This window comes from Alligator mississippiensis, chromosome 3 (assembly GCF_030867095.1).
Source record: "Alligator mississippiensis isolate rAllMis1 chromosome 3, rAllMis1, whole genome shotgun sequence".
Classification (NCBI taxonomy): Eukaryota; Metazoa; Chordata; order Crocodylia; family Alligatoridae; genus Alligator; species Alligator mississippiensis.
Genome location: NC_081826.1, coordinates 123,083,770 through 123,099,674, shown reverse-complemented (window position 1 = coordinate 123,099,674; position 15,905 = coordinate 123,083,770). Strand labels below are relative to the sequence as shown.

The 15,905-nt window shown below is 44.1% G+C and overlaps 1 protein-coding gene across 6 annotated transcripts in view; it reads right to left on the bottom strand.

Annotated features, from left to right (window-relative positions):
- The window catches only part of FARS2 (phenylalanyl-tRNA synthetase 2, mitochondrial), a 433,719-nt gene that overhangs the window by 140,436 nt on the left and 277,378 nt on the right, over positions 1-15,905 (bottom strand). For all 6 annotated transcript variants that reach the window (XM_059724365.1, XM_059724364.1, XM_019490472.2 and 3 more), the window contains one exon: positions 10,172-10,323. In XM_059724365.1, coding sequence (XP_059580348.1) covers positions 10,172-10,323 — 152 coding nt within the window. The remainder of the gene's footprint in view (positions 1-10,171; positions 10,324-15,905) is intronic.

The window sequence follows — 15,905 nt, the reverse complement described above, 5'->3', positions numbered from 1 at the left end:
TGCCTGGCCCCAACTACCTTTCCTTGGGGTCCTACACCCCACAGAGATCAGGTGGCCACAGCCATGCTTGGCCTCCACTCTTCCTCCTCAGGGTCTTGCACCCCACAGGGCTCAGGTGGCCGCAGCCATGCCTGGCACCCAACTATTTCTCCTCAGGGGTCTTGCACCCCACAGGGCTCAGGTGGCTGTAGTCGTGCCTGGCCCCAACTACCTCCAATGTTATCAGACCCACCTGAAGGTGATGGCTAGGATTAAGGCGCTCTTACCCGCCTTTCACTGCGTTGATAACTGGCCTGGCATTTCCTAGGGGCTCCCGCACCACTGAGCTCCCCACCAGGCCAACCACTCCTGGCAGGGTGCAGTTTTAAGTCATGCCCAGGACCAGGAGCCTCCAAACCATTCCCTACAGCTCCTGCCCTTACCTCCAGGATGATACATGAAGCCTTGAAGCCAGGCTATGTTGCTGCCTGGCCTGCTAGCAGCGAACTGCCCTGTTTATATGGGTGGCCAGAGATCTAAAATTGCCACTACAATCAAGCACCTGCTGGCTGCTTGGCTCTGGTCTTAAAGTGGAAGGTACCAACAGTGCCCTGCCACACCTTCCCCTTAAAATGGCACCTGGGGAAGGTTTCCCCAGCTGCTCCTCCAAAGCAGGCTCCCTTCAGAGCCTGTGAGAGCCCTCAAGTGGCAAGCACCCCCAAAGGTGCTCCACCACACCACTAATTTTGAAAGGTCTTTGGGGATTTGCAAGCAGTCATTTAGTCAGGTAACAGAAACAGTACGATATGATTCAAGTGACTAATCACAAAGCAGAAGCAAAATGCAAGTAATGAATACAGAGAGCAAGTCACAGTGAGTAGTTTTTGCAAGCAATCCTTAGACAAGTCTGTTCTGTTTATCAAATGTATCTGAACAACACATCAGTAAAAATCCAAACATGTTTGCAAATAATTTACAAACAATAAATGGCTTAAATTTGTCAAATAAATGGTTGAAAACAGCTTGCCCATCTGTTTCTTCTAATATTGTGGCTGCTAACTTTACAACTGTCATAATCCTTACTTTTGTTTGCTTACTGGTCACATTGTACACATTTTTGCTTCATCTCTTTGGCATTTCAGCAAACCATTATTTTGGGTTTAGTTGCATCTTTACAATGCCTTGATAACATGGAGCCTACAGTATTTAATTTTTCATTAAATATCATGAATAAAATCAATGCAAATTTGATGTGACCTTTACAGCCCAAAGATACTGTCAAGAGAAGGTTACAGCAGGAGTGGAGACAAGGCCTTGCAGTCCTGTCTGTGTCCTCTTTTGAGGTTTTGCAATAGCCTTCTGTAGGCAGTAGGCATTTTCCCAAGTTGGCAGTATTACATTTCCTGCAGTTGCAAACAGCAATTCATCCTCAATATTTCTGAACTCACAATAGTTTTTCAGACTGTAGGTTTCTTGTTGAGCAGCCTTATAATTGTTCAGTTTATAGCCAGTTATAGTGTAAGTTATTTGGTCTGGTTTAATCATCAAACTTCATTACTTCCAAACTTGTGATTACAGCAGAAGACATTTCTTTTCTATGGAAGACTTACCTGTTGCATTGAAGAACAAGGGAGTCGAGACCAACAGCAGAGCTCCACAGAGGTAAATATGCATGCATTTACATTCCCTAAATGTAAAGATGGCATTTTGCTCCCTACTGGACAGAGTATTTTCACTTCACCTCAAATGAAGACACGATAGACGTATGAACTAATTTTGTGTTGCCACTTTTTATAATTGATCTAACTTCATTAGGCTGGCTTCTGTTACAATTAAGTTTTGGTTGTCAAGTGGAAAAAAACCCTACTTGCAAACTAACAGCTTTTGAAATTTTATTCAATGAAAAGCCTTTTCATATTCTCCAGCCAACAAACAGGGAGTCTTGTTTAGTCAAAGTTTACTCTCTAAGGTCTGGTTAGGCTGAGAGAGTTCTTGATATATTTAGCACAGTAATTTGTGCCCCAAAATTAGTGAATATCGATGCCTACCCTAGTCCTTTCTATATATTAATTGCTGGCATTTTTCCAGGATCTGGACAAACTCAATCTCCAGCCAAAAAAGTTATCCCAAAAACTGCAGTATTTTTCTCAAACTCGTGGTTCTTATTTGTTTGGACACTGAAAGGCTGCAGCTTTTTTAAACAATCATTGTGTCACGGTAGGGTCCTCCAGGAGGGCCGTGATCTCCTCAAGGTCCCTCACTCCGTGTCAGGCAGGCCCAAGGCACCCTCTTATTCTCGCCCACCATGTCTTGTTGGTAAAAATAAGGTTGGGAGGCTGCCTATGACTCCCTGGGCACGGCTACTCGGGACCTCTGTCCCCGCAGGTCTCCCGGACCCCCTGGGGGTCTCCCGATACAATGGGTGCTTCCTAGGCACCCCAGCCTTATGGGCTATGCGTGGCTCCTACCAGCCCCTAATATCACGCCCCAAGCCTCGCAGATGTAATAGACGTTGATATGTCTGCACGCCCGCTTCCCGGGCCTCCTCAGAGAGAGCCCAGAGTGGGCCAGACTATAAATACCCAGCCTCTCACTGGGACTCTCGACCAGCCCACTCTGGGCCTTCCCTGATGGTGTGGTCCCGCTCAGGGACTCTCTAGCGGGCCTCCGGTCCTTCAGGCCAACCACACGGGTACCCTCTCTGACCCCGGCTCCCCGCGCTGCTACTCCCCGTCTTCTCGGGGGCAACCGCAGTGCCCTGCCTCGGTCTGAGGGGTGTTGCCGCACTAGCCTGGCACGGGTACCCTCTCTGACCCCGGCTCACCGTGCTGCTACTCCCTGTCTTCTCGGGGGCAACCGCAGCACCTTGCCTCGGTCTGAGGGGTGTTGCTGCACTAGCCTGCGGCCGGGCTCGCTATGCCCGCCTCGGGCTCCTCAATATGGCCCCTCTCTAGGGCTGCTCAGTACCGCCCCTCTCTAGGGCTGGGGTCTATGTACCCTGCAAGTGGTGCCCTTGCCGACCTCTGCTGTGCCCGTCCTGGGCTCCCTAATATGGCGCTCCCCCTCTTCGGGGCTCGCCGTGCCCACGCTGGGCTTCCCAATAATGCAATGTGGCGCTCCCCCTCTTCGGGGCTCACCGTGCCCATGCTGGGCTTCCCAATAATGCAATGTGGTGCTCCCCCTCTTTGGGGCTTGCCGCGCCCACCCTGGGCTTCCCAATGAAATCGCCCCTCTCTCTGGGGCTGGGGTCTATGTACCCCGCATGCGATCCGGGGTCTATGTCCCCTGTCTGCAACCCACTGGCTGCGCTCCTTGCCACCAGTTGCTCCTGCACTGGCGTGCAAGCTGCGCCTTCACTGGCGTTATGAGAATGATGCGCCCTCCTGGCGCTAGGCCGCGCCCTCACTGGCGCTGGGGCACCCCACCCCTCTGGGGTCCCGTTGAGGCACCTATGAGGTACCTATGAGGCTCAGCCGCTCCTCTGTGAGCTAACCTGACCCCACGACTCTGCCCTGCAACTCTCAGGGCCTAGCGCGCCCTCACTGGCGCCAGGGCCTCACACTCCCTTGTGAGCCCCCGATGAGGACACTGCACCCTCCTTGGGTGCTGGGGCCCCCACACTCCCGTAGGGCCCTTTATGAGGTCAATGCTCCCTCCTGGCGCTAGGGCACCCCACCCCTATGGGGTCCCTATGAGGACACTGCGTCCTCTTGGCGCTAGGGCACCCACCACTCTCTGGGGTCCCTATATGAGGCCTCCTCCAACCCCTATAGCCTCACCCAAGCCTCCGGGTGTAACCAACAGAGCCAAACAAACTCAACGTACAAGCCTCTAGGCTATAACATAACTACGAGCCGCATGGCCATAACTAAACTCAAAGCCCTATGGCTCCAACAACATTGCTCAATGTAACCACGGTACTTGCTCTTAGGCTTCTCTCTGCGTCCTCACTCCAGGAGCTCCTGCCTTCCAGGCTGCTGGCAGGGAACTGCCAGCCTAGCCTCAGCCCTGGGCTTTATAAGGGCCAGGCCATGCGCCCTACAGGCAGCTGTCTCCCCTTAGTTGCTCCGGCAACTCGCAGCTGTGCTCAATTGGCTCTGCCAGGGCTCTCTCCCTGGCAGTTTCTCCTCTCTAGGAGCAGGCACCAGGGTGCCCTGCGACACATTGCTTTTAAGCTTCTATTGTTCTTTTCTTTCATCCATATATCGATCAGCATATGGCAAGTATCACTGAAATAGAATGCAATTACTACACTACTGTTATCATAGGTTGCCTGACAGGGCGTGTGTCTACACAAGACATTTACTGCGCAGTTGACTAACTAACTGTGCAGTAAACATTCTGGTGTCTACATGCGTGCTCCTGTTATGGTGCAACTAATAAACTCCACAGCAGGGTAGTACTCATAAAATACAAGTACTACTCTGTTGCAGAGTTTTTTCATGCACAGCAGTGCACGTGTAGATATTGCCCTGGCTGCCTGAGGCACAGAGTGCTTCAGTGCAGAGCTAGCCAGGAGGCAGCTCCTGTACTGAAGCACCCTCATGCCTCAGCCAGCTGCTCCACATCATGAGGAGCCTAGTCGGAGCAGCCCTAGGCTGGCAGGCTGACCCCCAGATCCCCTGCCAGACTGAGCTGCTCTGATTGGGCTCCACATGCTGCGCAGGAATAAACTCCATGGCAATAAACTTCAGTTTATTCAAATGCATTAATTGCATGTGTAGACATGCCCAGGGTCTTGGACTGTTTCTGATACACATGAATTCCATATATGATAAGGTATTATACACAGAAATAACACATACAATAGACCTTAGCCAAAAATTCTTCTACTGTGTTCTCACAAAATTTTATTTTTTACAGCATTTTCTGCTAAGTGCTAAAGTCCTCAGAGTAAGAAAGTCAGTTAAAAAGCCTGCAAAAAGCTAAATATTGACTCAGCTCCCCTTCTCTCCATATACTTTGATCTTATTTGGATGAATCTAATCTTTTTTTTTTTTTAATTATGGAACAAGCTGAATTTCAGGTTTATAGTTCTGAGGTGAAAATTGCAAATGTAAATGTACTAAGTCACTACACTTTCAGGAAGATTCAAACCCCACTTTAATAAACCACTCATGGTCATGGTAGCAATAGGGCAGACTTCCCTTTTGGTCTTGGCTCTGATAATCATTCTCTCTACCAGTGTGTCAGAGCAGTCATTCAGTCCTCTACAGATTCAAGACAATGGCTGAAGACTTTTTGATCCTTAACGATAAAATAACAGTGTGAACTGTGTACATTATATTTGTTTCCTTGCCAGACAGAGGTTTTCTGCATCACAGACCTAACCTGCTACTATACCAATCACTCAACAAACCGACTATATCACAGTTATGGCAGAGTAGAGTACTGTTATTTTCAGTGAGTCAGTCTTGCAAGTGTTTTGGACAGCATGCAAGAACAACTTAGGGAAGTTATTTTGTCAGTAAAACAGTAGCAAGTTCTATTTTACATACACACAATATGAGCTGTAAAAAAATGACAAAATATCCACAAATCACCATCCAAGGAACTCTACCTTTAAAAAAAAAGTTTAAAATTGCCCCATTTGGAGCCATTTTTAATGGTGCATTTAGAATTAATTTGTTTGCAAGTGAACCAGTTCAAAGGACAGCACCATTTACCAAACAAACATTTGTGGCATTTCTGAAATGTTTTCTATGTTGTTCCTAAAGATAAGGAGAACTTTATTTATTTATTAATAGTGTGGCATGTCTGGAAGTTTATTGAATGAGGACTGAGTGTCCCTAGAAAGGGAAGTAGGTGGTACATTCACAGCACTATGATAAACCACAAAGATGTGAACTGATCCTCAAGATGACGTTTCACCTCTCAGATCTGAGAAACCACAATGCATGTTCCATAGGAAAGGATGTAATAAGTTGTACCATGTAGCAAAAAATATCATACCAAAAAATATTTGTACCAAGGTGTATGCCTGGAACACATCAAATGCAACTAGAAAGCCAAGGAAATAAATCATAGAATCATAGAAAATTAGGGTTGGAAGGGATCTCAGGAGGTCATCCAGTCCAACCCCCTGCTCAAAGCAGGACCATCCCCAACTAGATCATCTCAGCCAAGGCTTTGTCAAGCCAGGCCTTAAAAACCTCCAAGGATGGAAATTCCACCACCTCTCTGGTTAATCTGTTCCAGTGCTTCACTACCCTTCTAGTGAGAAGGTTTTTCCTAATATCCAACTTAAACCTCCCTTGCTGCAACTTGACATCATCGTTCCTTCTTCTGTCAACTGCCACCACTGAGAACAGTCCAGCTCCATCCTCTTTCAAACGCCACTTCAGGTAGTTAAAGGCTGCTATTAAATCCCCTCTCACTCTTCTCTTCTACAGACTAAATAAACCAAGTCCCCTCATCCTCTCCTCATAAGTCATGTGCCCCAGTCCCCACACCATTTTTGTTGCTCTCTGCTGGACTCTCTCCAACTTGTCCACATCTTTTCTATATTGGGGGCCCAAAACTGGACATGGTACTCCAGATGTGGCCTCACCAATGCAGAACAGAGCAAGGTAATTATTTCCCTTGATCTGCTGGCAACACTCCTTCTAAGGCAGACCAGTATGCTGTTAGCCTTCTTGGCAACAAGGGCACACTGTTACCTCATATTCAGCTTATTGTGCACTGTAACCCCCAGGTCCTTTTCTGCAGAGCTGCTGCTAAGCCATTCAGCCCCCAGCCTGTACTGGTGCATGGGATTCTTCCATCCTAAGTGCAGGACTTTGCACTTGTCCTTGTTGAACCTCATGAGATTTCTTTTGGCCCAATCCTCCAATTTGCCTAAGTCACTCTGAATCCCAGCCCTACCGTCCAGCATATCTACTACACCCCCCAGCTTGGTGTCATCTGCAAATTTGCTGTGGGGGCAATCCATCTCATCTTCCAGATATTTAATAAAGATACTGAACAAAACCAGCTCCAGAACCAACCCCTGGGGCACTCCACTTGATACCAGCTGCCAACTAGACATTGAGCCTTTGATTACTAGTTGAGCCTGACTACCCAGCCATCTTTATATCCACCTTACAGTCCATTCATTTAACCCATACTTACTCAGCTAGCTTGCAATAATGCAGTGTGAGACGGTATCAGAATTTTGCTAAAATCAAGGTATATTATGCCCACTGCTTTCCCTGTATCTATAGAGCCAGTTATCTCATCATAGAAGGCAATCAGGTTGGTCAGGCATGAATTACCCTTGGTGAATCCATGCTGACTGTTCCTAATCATCATCTTCTCCTCCAAGTGCTAAGAAATGGACTCCTGCTCCCCAATTTCCAGTCAGAGAAGGTCCTAATCCAATCAAACAAGAAAAGATGGGAGCAGTATTCATAAAGGGACTCTATTAAGGAAACTTCACCCTTGACATGATGCAGAGTCCTACTACTTTAAAGTTCTCTTTCCCTATGCAAGCCAGAGTTTTGGGCAGCATTTGACTGGGAGTACCGGCTGTGAAATCAGGAGAGCCAGGACTATGCCATGGCACCTGCAGAGAGGGAGCATATTGCATGAAGGGTTTAAGGCGAGGCGGGCAATTCAAATACTTTTGTCCTGATTTACATGTGTTTATGTAGTATACACCGAGGTGATTGCAGATGGCAGCAGCCTGCAGGTCAGTCAGTAGTTCTTTCTGAAAGTCTCTTGTGATAAGCCTCAATGGAGGCTTGGTTCTTTGACTCCTGAGCCTACCCAGCTTTATTTCTGGAACATGGCTTTTTGGAAAATCCCCTTGGATCTGAGAACTTAGTCTGGAAACAGACAATGGGCATGGCTCACACATCTCATCTTGCACCAAACCCTAGATTTTGCAGATAGGCAAGTCCACTGTCTCACATTAAGTACCTGTAAATTACTCAAATTAACGGTTTACCTAGAAACAATCACCGCTAATTCAACTTAATTGCCGTGTAAACCTAGTGTGGAAATGACTGGGCCACACCTGTTTTGGTGCAAGTTATATCCCAGACTGATCATGGCCATATTAAATTATTGTTTTTTTGCCTTGGTCTCTGACTTATGGCTCTGACTCTTGGTGTCCTCTGACTCCTGGTTCACTCCGATTTTGGCACGGACTTTGATTCCTGAAACTTGATTCATCCTCTGATTTGGACTGTGCCTCTGGATTTTTCCCTTGGGTCTGTTAGCATGGTCCCTAATTTCTGTCCTCCCCAAATGGCCCAATCATTAGGCTACAATACCTATTACCTGGTCCTTACACCAACCAAGAACTGACCACAGAAACAGATATTTTCTAGGCAGTAAAGATCCAGAATTAGAGAATGGAAAAGTCCAGCCCAGAACTAGTTTCATGTCCCATTTCTATAGGACAGCATTTTGATGTGTAGCCTGTGGTATCAGCACTGACATGAAGACTGGCAATTAAATGTATTTTCAGCAGCATCAGTGTGACTAGTTCTCCATGTCTAGGCATTGTCTTGTGATAACTGACAATATAACGCTGCCCAAGTGACAATAAAAAAAAAAGGCTGTGCATAACTGTAATAAACTCACTTTCCAATTTCTCCACAGTATATAATCTTGTTGCTCTTTACAGTGAGGTACATTCATCATCTGATCATATCCTATATTGCTCTGCTGGACATTAAGTTTTTAGTCTAGAGATATTAAATACAAATCCTTCCCACAGTAAGAGGCATCACTTAAATGTTAGAAGCACTTAGGAATTAGTCATTCAAAGATTTTTAGATGTCTCAGAAATTCCAGTGGCAGTTCTGTTGCTTTGCCCAAATAAAATAGTCAACAAGTGTACTTTAAGAAAAATGCTAAATACCAACTGCATATGATTAATCTATTAAACCACAAATGGCTACCCAGCTAGCTAAATAATTGGGTGGCCTGACACATAATGTACAACAAATTCAAGAGAACAATGGTGTCAAAAGTGTGAATATAAAAAGGAACAACCTGCAGGTTTTAGGGCCTAACTGATTATCAGCCATGTTGAAAACAGAAACTTCCCTTCCCCCTTCAAATAATATCATGCAGTTAAGTTCACTGCCCTTTCTTCCTGCAACAACTACAGAAACATTGATAAGAAAAACCATTTCTAAAACCCAATTTAAACAACTGTTTCAGCTAATGGGATTTAACCCCTCATCCTTTATTTTGGAAAGGGCGTAATATAGTTAAATCTGCCCAGATCATGGCTTCAAAAATAGTTTTAACTGCAACATCTGGCATTTGTCGGTGTTGGAGATGGCAGACTATATTAGAAAGATGGTTCTTGTTTCCTAATAAGGCAATCTCAGTGATTTTACCCCAAAAGGAAGAAACACTGATGCCTGAAAATCTGAAGTGTCCTAATGATGCAGGTGAATTTTAGAATTTTTCTTCCCACTGGATACCACCAATAGTTTGTGTGTCCAAATAAGTCCAAGATTACACCTGACATCTATTTTCATGAAACAGTCATAGCATAGCTCAGAAAAAAGGGAGGAAGGAACAGATTATATAAATAGTACTTACAGATCAAAAAAGATCAGGACTAGAATAGCAAATATGTTGTAGGCAAGGGTGAGGTAGATTGGCATATCTACAGGGTAGGGTGATGCTTAGCCAGTACTATGCTGCTTCTAATCGTTGAATTTACTCTCATTACTATAAATGGAACATTCATGCAAGACTTTAAATCGGTGGTTCTCAACCTTTTTAGATGTAGGTAGGCTTGAGGGACTTTTTAATAGGCTCAAGGCACCCCTTGGAAAATATCAGAACTTAGTTTTCACTCGGGTTTTTTTACTACAAAAAAGAACAGAACAATTGTTCTGTTCCAAAGAACTCAAAAAGGTGACACCAGGTCAGCAAGTTTTTAACACTATGAATTCTTATTTGAAATCTCTGGGTTTACCTTGTGAATCCTGTTTGCAAACCTAACAATGCTAATATTACATGCCACCCTGCAGCACCCATGAAAGGATCTCAAGGCACCCTGGTTAAGAATCACTGCTTTAAAAACAAGGTTATTTTTTCCTAAATAAACAATGTTTATTTTGGGGGGAAAACCACATAAAATGTTGGAGCTATAAATACTAAGTATACAACCATTTTAATAATTTTTATATTTTTTACATAACATTTAACTTCTGACAACAGATATTTCAAGAGCTTTACTTACTTTGGATGTGTGAATTTATCGATGAGATCAACCTTTTCTACCAGGTCTCCGCCGATGTTTCGGACTAACTCACAGAAATCATTTTCAGAGTATTTCTCAGAAGGCAGCCAAAAGGCGATGTCATTTATTAAAGGAGGATATTTGCTGAGTGGCTAAGAAAGACAAACAAAAACAAAAACACTGCATGGTCTTGTTTATACGTTTGATTTGGACAGACTTATATAACATTTTCTTTTATACTTACAGTTATATCTAATTTAAGTGTTCAATGATTTAATTCCTGCAAATTTTGAAACTTTGGGCATTGGTTTTAGAAGCACAAATTGAATTGACAAATAACCAAAATGTACCTCTGAATGTGCTGAATGACTCCCTAAAAATGGTATGCCACATGCCATAAATGTGTTTTCTCAATGCTTTCCCAACAAGTTTGCTCATTTTACAAGAACAAATACATTTCTTCAAGCTGCCATTTCAGCACATTCATCCCATTTTGCACATCATCCTTGGTAGCTAATATTCTGTAAGGCAAGCATGGTGAGTGTACCTGTGCAACTGTCTTCTGCTCAACAAGGTTGAACACATAGATGTACCCAAAAGTCAGATTTGGCTCCACAGCCAGAATATTAATTCTGATAATTACTTGTGAGCAAGAACGAACCTCAACTGCCTCTTTCCTAGGTACAGTGGCCCTGCACTTCAGCAAGACTAAAGAGTAGCAAGAACTTATTTTGATCACTAGAATCAACATTTATGAACCGAGGACATAGAGGGAGCAGGGATGTTCAGTAAGAAGAGATCCTTTCAATACAGTAATTTTCAGTTTAGAATTGCACTTCAAATCAGTTTTAAAGATATCGCACAAATTCAAAGACTCTTGTCTCATTTACATTCTCCTGGCAGTATTTCCCTTTGTTTTCTTTTTTTAACCAGCTATGTTTATATTTTTGTAATATCCAATTTAATGCTGAATAAATCTGATATACTGTTCTTGATACCTTCATATTTGTAGATTAAAGCAAGAAGCATGTTTAGACTAAAAAAATGGGGGATCAGTTAAATCCCTCTGGTGCTCTAGTGCTTCAGATAAAACAGAAGATTTCCTATTTAAAAAGAATACAGGTTATTGTCAAAGAAACTCTTTTTCATAAGGGTTACTATATGTTCTTTGGCAAATGTAGCATTTTAGCTTCTGTCTGGAAAACTCTGTCTCTTGATCTAATTGGTCAGGGCTGCAGAACTTGACATTTTCTACCTACGATTCTGAAAGTGAGACAAACGTTTATTAGAACTGAACTTTTAGGGCCAGAATTGCTGGGCTTTGGGTCAGTCTCATTTTTTTTTCTCTTCTAAAGAATATATGTTTACAGAAAAGTTGAACCACACAGAAATAGTTTCCTTTCTCAGTGCTTAACTGTCTCAACTATGTGATATCTCATTCCCTGATCTTTAGTAGCAATGGACTGCATCTAAATTGAGTACATTTGCATTGGATCCTTGGGTTCTGCAAGAGTAAATAGGTCTTTTTATTCTTATACATATATGACAGCTGATGTGTATGTCTTGGTCGACATAGTAGATTATATCAGTAAAAATGTATTCTGTGTCTGGGAATGTTTTATGACAGAATAGTGAAATCCTAAGTGAATACCTGATAAAGCAATAAACCTGTTAGAAAGGCAAATTTACAATGTGCTGATTTACACAAATCCCATTGTGGAAGGTGTAAACCCTTCAATGAATAGCTGATAAGGAATACAGGCCAAGTTTTAAATTAATAACCCCCTAGTGAATTAAACTGTGAATTACAAATGATTATTCAAGTTGTTACATGAATAAACCTGTCAAACGAATTCATTTCCTGTACACCAGTTTCAAAAAACCTGCAAAAAAAAGACAGCATGCAGAAGCCCTTCGTAAAATCCCAAAAGCTAATGAATAAAGGTATACCACTGCTCCACTACACCAAAGCCAAACGTGTGAATGCGACACTCTGCAGTTAACAAATGATATGGAATTCAAGTGCACAATGGCATCAGCATGATAAGAGCCCTGCTATCTTTTTCCCTCCACATAGTTTACTGTTATATTCTCCAGCAAAGAATCTCAGTGAATTGAGGTAATTTCAAGGTATTTAGGGATTAGTACCCAAACCATTAAAGGATCCAAAGTTGTGACTTAAGATTTTAGACAAGAAGATATGGTTTGACTGGAGAAGCAGCTACCTCAGATCGAGCGTTCCTAATTATTTCACTTTGATAAGTACGGCAATACAGAAAAAATACACTTGAAGGTTATGCATGAATGTTCTGAAACCAAATGGTGCCAAATTCCATGGATGTTTTGCTATTGATTTCATTGGAAGCAGAACTGAGCCAAAAATACAGAAGCAGCCCTGTCTTTCCTAGCTAGACTAAAGAGCATATATACCAATAAGGTCAACCACTGCAAACCCACCTGGCAGTAACCATACTTTTGTGTACTATTGAACTGAAGCAGACTACGAATCAAAGACAAAGTACTGATGGATGTAAATACAGGCAATATCTGGGTCTGTCCCTGAATTACCTAGTGTACAGGAAAAGTAGGATGTGGACAGATGAAACAATTACACTGAGTCAAAACAAGAGATTTGCCATTCGTTGGCTGATTTATGGTAACTGTTTTGTGTGCCTGCTCTATCACATGGTAAGTGGCAGCTATACCAAAGGGAAACTAGAAGGAGCAGAAGGTGGCTTCTATCAAACTTTCCTATGGCTCAGAACTGTTCTGTAACATATGAGAAATTGTTTGGGAGGGCAGAAAGAGGTGTGTTTTTTTCACATAAAATGATTATCATGGATAAAGTGACATTCAATAACTACCTTGCCCTTCTAACTTGATATAATTATCTCATCCTTCCACCCCTAAACATAGCAATCCATGAAATCAGTTTATAAGGTGCACAGATGTAACTGATTCATTATTTAAAATGGGACTAGAAGGACAAATGAACTAATGGGCCTCACCCACATGAGCAGGGGCGTGAGTTTGCAGCAGCACAAACAGTAGCAGCACAAATTTGTGCTGCTTTGTGCCACAGTGCATGCACCTGCCCATGTGCTTTGCAGTGGGACATATTGTCCTGCTGCTCCATGTGCTGCAGGGGGGGCTGGCTGGGGCACAGGGTGCCTCACTGTGGAGCTAGCCAGCAGGCAGCCTCCGGGCAGAGACACTCTGCGTCGCAGCCAGCAAGGCAGAGGCATGTGGAGACAGGGCATGTGCCTGCTTCCCTGTCTCAGCGCGCTGTGGAGCCCCCACACTGAGACACCCTGTGCCCCAGAACAGTGTGGCTTGAGATGCAGGAGCAGACAGCCCTGGGCTGGCTGCTTCCCTGTCTCTGCATGCCTCCACGTGAGGGCTGTGCTGCGGAGCCCCCGTGCCAGCCACAGAACAGCACAGCCTTTGCACTGAGGCACACAGAGACAGGAGAGCAGTAAGCCCGGTGAGTGGCTGGCTGGGGTGCACGGTGCCTCATTACAGGGGGTCCTGGTAGCAAATTAGCAGCAGCACGCATGGTTTAATGTGCAATGTTTGTGGTTTGTGGGGTCACAAAGAGTTTTGTGATGCCGCAAACCACTTGTACCTACATGTCTGGATTGGGTCATGCTGTTTAGTTGCTATAAAACAATTAATAGACACCTCACTGACCTTTAATGTTGTGGTGTGCTGTATTCTTGCACTCATAGATGCATGGTATAGAAATCTCTGTTATATTAAAGGGCAATATTCTCATATTATTGTCACTCTTTTTCACCTCCCTGCAGTCAACAGCACTGCTGAAGTATAAGTTAGTATCAAATTTGGTCTCAAGTGACCCATAAGTGTATTCAATAGAGTACTAGCTCTAAAGCTACATGATATGTATTTGACCATTACCCCTACCCACAAGTGAAAAGCATATAAAAAAAATATGTCAAGGCTCTCCTGAGTTTATGTTCTTGAGAGCAAATGTAAGCATCTAAATAAGTGGCTTGAATTTCAAAAGTGCTGAGCACTTATCTTCTCCCTTATACATCACCAAGCCCTGTTGATTCCAAATGTTTTGGTCCTTTAACTTATATCCCAGAGAACATACTGTACAAATTCCCATTCTTTTGCTAGATCATAAACTGTTGTGACTCGGTACAAACCCCTGAAATGGCTGAAAACAAGAGGCTCTCCCTTCATTCTGCAAATAAATGGGAGATGGCCACCTAAGCCCATGACCACTTGCGCACACCCAAGAGCCCTGTGAAGAAAACAACTGGGACCAGCCCTTTGTGGAAACCCTAAAGGCCAGCTGAAAACAGCAATGGAAAAAAAATGAGGGAAGATCCGAAAAGCCTTTCACATGGAGGGAGAGGGAAGCAAAGAGGAAGGGCTGGCCAATCCTATCCTGCATCCACGGGGGTCCTACAGCCAAGGGGCCATGCCCCGTTTGCCACCCACTACCTGCGCTATGTTTAAAGGGCTCGATGCAGGCAGAGAGCCCCTTCCCAGATGAGGAGTTTCCAGCTCCACTCCCTCCCGGGCCCCAGCCCCAGGGAGGGAACCCAGGCATCCCCAGCAAGTTACCCCCACCCCACACCCCCTGCAGTGCAGCCCATGTGCATGCAGCCTGGCCACGACTATTTTATTTCAGTGAGTTTATACCGCAATTAACCTGAATTTTGATTTTGGATCAGGGGGACACCAAAACTATATCTTGCAGGAGGCCCCAAAAAATTGTGGGCCTGCCCTGCAAAGAGCCCTTGGCCAAACTATCCCACATCTCAGAACTGTTCTGTTTGAAAAAATGAGTAAGGCTAGGGCCAGAAATTACACATAAACCAGTATAAGTGATAGTGATATAAGTTCAAATCTGTAATGCAACAGAAGTTCAGTGCACATAAACCGCTTTCAAAATGGCCAAAAACAGTTTAAGATAAACCCCGACAGATGTAGCATCAGATTTAACTAATTTAGGTTTAATTGGTTTATTGAACTTCCGTCCCAGATCCCCTCCAGATTCAGGTTAACTCACAGTCCCTCAGCACCCCAGGATGCTTCGCACTTCCCCTGCAAGCCCCCCCCATCTCGCAGGATAGGCAGTCTAGCCTTGGTCCAAGCTTTCTGCTCCAGCTGAACATGGAGGTGTGCTCTAGCATCCCCTGGGTATTGGCCTGGGCCACTGCAGGCATGTGGCTGCATTTCCAGAATCAATAGTGAATGACTGTTCATTTGCTTATCATTTCAATCTATGCAGCTCAGACTAACCTGCAAAGATTGAATCGATTCAGCCTTGGGCTTTTTGAAAGTCTGTACTTAGCACAAATGTTTGAAGGTGGGGAAGAGAGAAGATAAAAAACAGTTTTTATCCAAACTGATTCTATTTCTCTCTGCCTAAAACTCAAAAAGCTCCTTCCACTTTTGGGTTTAAGACAAACAGCAGGGCCCAAATTCCTGTTCCTCAAAGTGTAAAACAAATTAATAGTTGTCTCAAAAATCTTTTCTGCAAGCAACCTTCTCCCTTCAGTACAGCTGTCTGTCAATACAGCCAGGCTCAGCAGCCATCTACTGACTTCCTTCTCCTTTTGTATGCCCTAGTCTTGTTTCCAGAGAGGTTAATGGGCTTCAGCTGCTTCTGAGCCCTGCTTGCCAACCCTTACCTGATAAAACAGAGTCTTCATTTGAAACAACAGGATTTCCTGACAGTTTCTTTCCAAAAGTCCAA